This window comes from Impatiens glandulifera, chromosome 3, assembly GCF_907164915.1.
Source record: "Impatiens glandulifera chromosome 3, dImpGla2.1, whole genome shotgun sequence".
NCBI classification, from domain to species: Eukaryota; Viridiplantae; Streptophyta; class Magnoliopsida; order Ericales; family Balsaminaceae; genus Impatiens; species Impatiens glandulifera.
This window is the reverse complement of record NC_061864.1, coordinates 63,574,735-63,582,119: the sequence shown is the minus strand read 5'-3', so window position 1 is coordinate 63,582,119 and position 7,385 is coordinate 63,574,735. Positions and strand designations below refer to the sequence as shown.

The 7,385-nt window shown below is 29.0% G+C and overlaps 1 protein-coding gene across 1 annotated transcript; it reads right to left on the bottom strand.

Moving 5' to 3' along the window:
• Positions 1-2,317: 2,317 nt before the first annotated feature.
• Positions 2,318-7,108, bottom strand: LOC124931841 (amino acid permease 3-like). Its single transcript, XM_047472413.1, has 7 exons — positions 7,042-7,108; positions 4,995-5,109; positions 4,650-4,883; positions 4,473-4,566; positions 4,177-4,391; positions 3,309-3,451; positions 2,318-3,209 (listed from the first exon to the last, which is right to left on the bottom strand). The coding sequence occupies exons 1-7, from the start codon at positions 7,048-7,050 to the stop codon at positions 2,556-2,558; spliced, it is 1,464 nt and encodes a 487-aa protein (XP_047328369.1). The 5' UTR covers positions 7,051-7,108; the 3' UTR covers positions 2,318-2,555.
• Positions 7,109-7,385: the final 277 nt, after the last annotated feature.

The window sequence follows — 7,385 nt, the reverse complement described above, 5'->3', positions numbered from 1 at the left end:
AATTTTCTAGAGATAAAGGAGGCAGGAAGACTGGGGATCATGTACACTAAGGAGCAAGGGTGGCTTAAAGCAGTCAACTCGGCACCAAGTGCAACTTATGGAGTTGCTCGTAATGTAAAGATTAACTTGGGGGAGTGGACTGGCCTTCTGGATTTCTCCATTATTGACATGGACGACTGCAAAATGGTTCTCGGCATAGAGTTCCTAGACAAGGTAAATACCTTCCTACTCCCTTCTGCCAATACGATGTACATTCTAGAGCAATGCAATATTTGCACAATACCTATAACAAAAGAGGGCAAGAGAGAAACTAGGCACTTATCCACCATGCAACTCTCAAAAGGTGCGAAGAAGACCCACCCATCATCTTTTGTAACCGTGAAAGAAGATGAGAAAACGACGTCCAAAGAGAAGATACCTCCAGAAGTTACAACTGTCCTAGAGAAAGGTGGATTATCAAAGAAACCCCACCATAAGAGAGAGGTGGATCACAGAGAAGAGTTAGTCAAATTTACTAAACCATCGACGACGATTCTTTATCGCATGAAACCTCCCAAATTGGAGGAATCGAAGAGGCAACTGGAGGAGTTTCTCTTAAAGAAAGAGAAGTGAGAAATAGTCAAGGCCGTCAAAAGAATGAAGAAATGGGAGGACAAGAAGAGAAGACACTTGGAGTTCGGAGGAAACCGAGTGATAGTAAAACTTCTCCTCCATCAAGGGAGACAATTTTCCAAAATTCACAAGGGGCTTGTGAGGCAATACGAAGGCCCTTTCTTAGAGAAGAAAGAGTTGGAAAGTTAGCATGTCGCTCAAAACTTTTATCATATGTGCAAACATCATTCACGCCTACAAGGAAGATGCGACAAGAACGTCGCCATATTGAGTGGGGGAGAATGTCACGGGGCCCAATCTTCCTGGCCCAAGAAGAGCATGAGGCTTAAGCCCTCTTAAGCTCAACCCAAGGAATATTCTAGCTGGAAGGCATGTGCTAGATTAGTGCATCATTAATTGACAGTTAAAAGGCATGTCCTTGATTAACGCATCACTAATTGATAATTAAAAGGAATGTCTTTGACTAGTTCATCACTAATTGGTAATTAAAATGAATGCCCTAAATTAGTGCATCACTAATTGACACTTATAAGGAATGCCCTAAATTAGTGCGTCATTAATGTATTAGCTAGATTTAGTCCTATAAATATCCTTGATGTATTACATTGTAAATCACCAAGTATTCAATTGATATAATATTATTCTTTGTAAGAGTTACTCTTTCTAGAATTCTTGTCAATTTTATTAAGCGTCGAGTGTTGCGTCGAGTAAGGCTGACTAGTTATTCGTTCTTGCGATGATTGTAACTAGTGCCGCACGGATCGTCAATGGAAAGACTGTGCCCGTGACATAGTGGTTGGGAGAGTGTCTTCTAGATACTTCCACCAACTTCTAAGCCTTGAACTTGAGATTCTTCTATATCCTTCCATTTGGCCATGAAAAATAAAATTCAAAATTGTCATTTTCTTCATGGATTATCTTCATTGATCTAGAACCTTCTAGATGGTTTTTGAATCTTCTTTTTCCTTTTGATTTTGCCCCCAACAGTTTTTAAAAATCGAAGGTTTTAGTGAAAAAAAAAATTATTAATTAACTTAACCAATTTACTAATTAATAATAAAGAGAAACAAATTAATTATTATTGTGTAAAAGGAATTAATCCCTTTTAATCATAATCTTAAGAATTAAAACTAACCAACTTAATTAAACTAATTTAACTTAATTAAATTAAATAAAAACAAACAAACTCATCTTATTATTTAAAATAACTAATCTAATTAATAAAATAATAAAAAATATACTTAACAAAAATACGTTTATATAATATATATTTATATATATTAGATCTTTTTGGATGTCAATTTTTGTAATTTGAATTACCGTGAAATATATAAAAAAAAACAATAAATTATTTATTATTAAAAATAAGAATAATTTAAAGACAACAAAAATATTAGAACAAATCAACCTTTAATATTAATCAAAACCAAACAAAATAACTACGAAGAAAATCCTCAACAATAATGATATTAATTACCAGCTCAAATGCCAAAATGTAATTGATCCCATTTGCTTAAATGTACCGGTTATAAAATGGTACTTCTCGAAAATTATGACCCATTTCATTTTATAGCGTGTTTTTAGAATTAGTTCTTATATATAATAATAATAATAATAATAATAATAATAATATTGTTTTCATATGAGAATGATAAATAAAAACTTAAAACTTTCATTATTAAAAAGGAGTGGCACAAGCAAATATGATCAATTTCTGTCAATTTATTCCAACTTATAATTAGAGGTTCCTTTCATTCAATTTGGTACAACACTTATAATTGGATGAAGACCTCTCTTTAATTATGACACTTTCCTCTCTTCTTCTTCTTCCAACAAAGTAGGTACATAAACTAAAGTAAAAAATAGACATTATATATAGTAATAAAAAAAAACAGATAAGTTTTTTTTTTAAGAACCAGTTCATCCCATAATTGATTCATCTCTTAAGAGCTCGACTGAAACGGCTTATAGTTCTTCACATCTTGCGAAAGTCCGGCGAAAGATCCCGCTGCCGCCGCCAAAGAAATGATCAAACAAGCCATACTTAAAATTTCTAGACAAATCCATCTAGTGCTCCATTTGGGTATCCTCTTTTGAACTATATACATCTCAACTGGATAATAAACAGTCAATGGCCAAAAACCAAATGCACCCAATATTCCCACTACATCATTAAAGAAGGGCATCAACATGGATATAACCGTGGTTGAAATCACAAACAATGTCCTCCAAATGAGCCTGAATGGACTTAGTTTTAGCGATGTAAGTGGGACTTTTACTTCTTTCGAGATGAATTTGCTATCGGGGAATCGTTGATTGGCTGATTTTTCGATGAATGCGAATAAAGGTTGGCAATAAACTTGGTAAGCTCCTACTAGATGAACTACAATTGCGATGTTTGCTATGTCGATTAACCAATACGGGTTGTGGAATCCGATTTTACCTACTCCGGTTAGGAGATTTCCTGGGGCTCGGTCTCCGAATGCAGCGTATCCGAAGCAACCACATAACATGTAGAAAACTGTTGTTACCGATACACTTATAAGTGAGGCTTTTTTCATTGTTTTTGATTCGGAAGGTGGGGATCTAACCGTGTCCTGTTTTTTTGTTATAAAATGTATACATAGTTAGAAAATTGTCACAATTTTATATTATTACTATCTATTTTATAATAAACATAATAAAAATTGTTATACCTGAATTTCAATAAGGATGATTGAGTATGAATATGCGAAAGCAATGTCACCAAGTGCTTGGAAGCTTTGCCATATTTTATCAGCCTCTGTAACATCGCCTCCTATGCTGATTCCGGTCCAACTACCCTTTATTTCGCCGGTTTCTGAAAATTATATTTATTTTGTTTAAACTATGATTTTCGACTCCAAATGAGATTATGAATGACTTCTTTCTTAGTAAAATTAACTAATTTGATGTCTTTTTTTAAAAAATAAATTATTTTTTGTTAAATTTATTTTATTACAAATCAAACAAGCTTAAATTGTTTAAAATATTATTATCACGCACAAGAACATTATTGTTATTGTAACCATTAAGTACTTAAAAAAAAAAAAAAAAAAGATATTTTAGTATTTTAATTGATTAAATAAAGTTAAAATAATAGTAATGTGATAAAAAAAATTATCATAAAAAATAAAATAAATTTTTTTATTCCATATCACTTAATTTATTAATTAAAATATATTTATTTTAATTTTATTAAATTAAACAAATAAAAAGATATATTTATAATTAATATCTCAAAAGTTTCAAGTAACCTAAATTACCAACATTTAAAAAAACAGGTATATTGGTTGTTTTGATGTTTTTATTTAAGATTTTATCCGAAAACATGTTAATTAAAGTGTATGTTTTGTAGAGTTTTTATTTGTTCAATTACTCTAATATTTTTTTATTTAAAATTTGATAAAAATATTTTAAATGATAAAATTTGTAATTTTAAACCGAATAAAAGATTGTGATCAACCCAACCCACCCAGTCCACACAATATATTGAAACTATGATAAATTCACATAAAAATCTTGGGAATTCTCATTTGAATTTACCTGCAACTTTGCCAATTCCAAGACCAAGTCCAATGGTCGAATAAGTGAAAGACATAACAGCAGCTAATATAGAAAGCCACCAAATCTGATCAAAATCTGGAATTTGAGAAAGAAAAACTTGCACAACTCCAAAGATGATCATATAAGGAGTGCTTGATGTTTTGCATGGATTATTTTCTCCTTTCTCATGAAAACAATCTGTTTTCTGTATTGCCCTGTTTCAAATAAAACCAAATTATATCACTTTCTCTTCTTACTTCTTCTCTATATGACAAACAAATCAAAACCCTACTTACATCATACTAATGGAAGAAGCAATTGTATATCCAATCGCAACACCATACAGATTAAAGTACTGAATAATCCCACAAATCTTAACTTGAAACCCACCTAAAAAACACAAATCATCAATTACAATAAGTTTCAATCATACCCTAACAAATTTAACAAAAACCCATTTCAAAAAAACTTACCAAGATTAGATCGGACTGCATCCATATAAGTATAATTTCTTTTTCCGGTGACCGGATCGCCGGACCGGTAACAAGCGGCGAGAAGGGTAGATGTGTAATAAGTAACAAGAGAGAATAAAAACATCACCGCCGGACCGGCAACCCAACCTAATTGAGCTGTCGCCCAAGCCAAAGATAGAACTCCCGACCCTATAACAGCTGTGATTATATGGGCACTAGCCGTCCAAACCGACCCTGTTAAAGTTCAAAAACTCTATTTTTACAAACTTTCTAAAGAACAGTGGATTTTAATAACAGGGTTGGGTTAAAAGATGAATCTTTTTTGTTTTTTCTTGTTTTCTTTACCAGTTCGTTTGAGGCGACCATCATCATCAAAGCATTTGGAACCTTGAGGAGGAACATTAATGGAGAGATCAAAAGCATGTTGATTCTGGTTCTTGTTTCCAGTTTGTTCACCCATCTTTACAAATAAGATTAAATATATATAAGAAAGATTAGATTTTTCTTCTTTTTCTATGTCTGAATTTTACAGATTCAGAGAAATAAAGAAGAGTAGCTAAGGAGAGAAGAAGGAGAAATGAGGAAATGAGAGAATTTAGTACAGATGAGAGGGGATGAAGGGTATGTATATATAAGGGTAAATTACCCAAAGGGTATCAATTGAGCTTGGATGGCAAAAATGGCCCTTGTTCCAAAGATATTTATATTTTAGACATTATATTAAAAAAAATTGAAAAAAGATTTGTTTTAAAAAATAATTTGAGAGAAAAAAAAATAAGATTGAGTAATTGGAGGACCATTCTCAAATAATTTGCTAAGGTAAAATGAGTTTATTTATTTTTATTTAAATATAAATTAATAAATTAGAAAAAAAATCACATAAAAAAAATGGAATATTTATTTACAATTTATTTGGTGGACAAGAGCAAAGAGAATCAGTTATTTTTAAAGTTGTATAAACCATTTATTTTCTAATTGTTTTTAAAAAAAAAAGGCCAGTTAATACAACTCTAACTTATTCTACTTTTTTATATAAAAAATAAATGAAGTTAGAGCTTTATTCCATGTTGGGTTGGTTATTTATGATTTCTATTGATTTTTTTTTTGAAAAAAATTATTTGATTAAAATATTTGTGATTTTTAATTAATTGAATTAGTATAATATAATTTTATAAAATTAAAAGTATTTTAATATTGATCGATAAATTGAATAATTATATAATTTAAAAAAATAAGAGAGGATATATAATTTTTTGATAAAAACACTCTTAAAATATGGTAAAGTATCATATTCACAATGGATAAATGGTCACATTCATAAACTTAATTCATAAACTTAAAAGGTTAAAATCACGGTCAAGTATTTTTTAAAAATAATTTAGCTATATTATAAATATAAATTCCAAATCATGATAATTTTTATTTTAATAAAATAATACAATTTCAATAAACTTTACTTTATTTTTATTATTAAAAAATTTAGAATGCCAATAAGAGTAGTCTCGACTTCAACTCTTGTAAATCGAATTTCATTAATCTCTATTTCATTAATCTCTCGTACAATAATTTATAAGTAAGTCGTTTTAAAATCCAAATATATTTATAAACTATTGTCTTAAAACTCATCCAAAATATTTAAAGGTACTTAAAATTGGATAAAGTTAATATAATAGTAGTATAAAACTTATAAAATGAATTGTGGGTTTATAAATTTACTATTTTGGATCAAATGAAAAAAAAAAGACTAATTGAAAATTATATGAATTATTGAATATTGTTTTTTTTTTTTTTCATAAAATAACCTATATAAAGTGTACAGTATAAAAACAAATAAGACCCATGTGACCGAACCTTTTAAGCTAAATAAAATCAAATTATTTAAATTTATTTTTTCATTTTATTCAAAAACATACTTTAACCAATCTGCCAAAAAATATTGTAAACAAATAAAAACAGGAAACAAAAACATTAAATGCAGAAATAGAAAAAAGAAAACGACAAAAATTTTCAGAATCCACCTAACTTATATAGAAGTAATTTCATTAATAATTTAATTTAGTAAAATAAGTAAGACAAGTTTAGATATGATTAAATAAAAACTTAAATGTTTTCGTCACTCTAGACATTTGACAATAATTGAACTTAATAATAATTATTATTGTTGATTTTGTTTAATTATAATCAAATTGATAATTGAAATCTCAAATGATTTTTTTATGACCAAATATTAATAAAAAAAATTTAAGGTATTTTCACTCAATAGCTCAACTTTTCAAAATCTTAAACTAAATTAGTAATAAGATAGTTAAATAACTCATATCCAAACAAAATTATATTTTAAACAAATATTAATTTTCAAATAATACACTTATATGGAAATAAACTTTGATACCTTTGTCATTTCTTCAAGGACTTGAAGAGAAGTAGTAGAAACTCAGACTCTGTTTTGTGTTTCATTTTGATCACACTCTTCTCCTATATATAGTAAAATACAATTCTAAAATAACATAAAACTTTCTTTTTTATTTTCAAAAAATATATTTTCCACTTTCTCTCTCTAAAGGACCACCTGTCAATTAAAAATGATACCCAACTTATATACTTCAATACTTGTATTAATTCTCGTCCATCCCTCATAGCCAGAGAGATAAGGGAATAAATTCCCTTAATTGTCAGTCATTAATTAGCTTAATAATAGAGTATGAAAGGGTTAGTTTGATTCAGCTTATTAGTTAT

What these genes read in the sequence shown, in the direction of transcription:
- LOC124931841 (XM_047472413.1), bottom strand. An exon ending in TGGTCGCCTCAAACGAACTG is followed by an intron (nt 4,884 to 4,994) that starts GTAAAGAAAACA and finishes GAACTTTAACAG; the next exon opens with GGTCGGTTTGGACGGCTAGT. An exon ending in GCTTCTTCCATTAGTATGAT is followed by an intron (nt 4,392 to 4,472) that starts GTAAGTAGGGTT and finishes TATTTGAAACAG; the next exon opens with GGCAATACAGAAAACAGATT.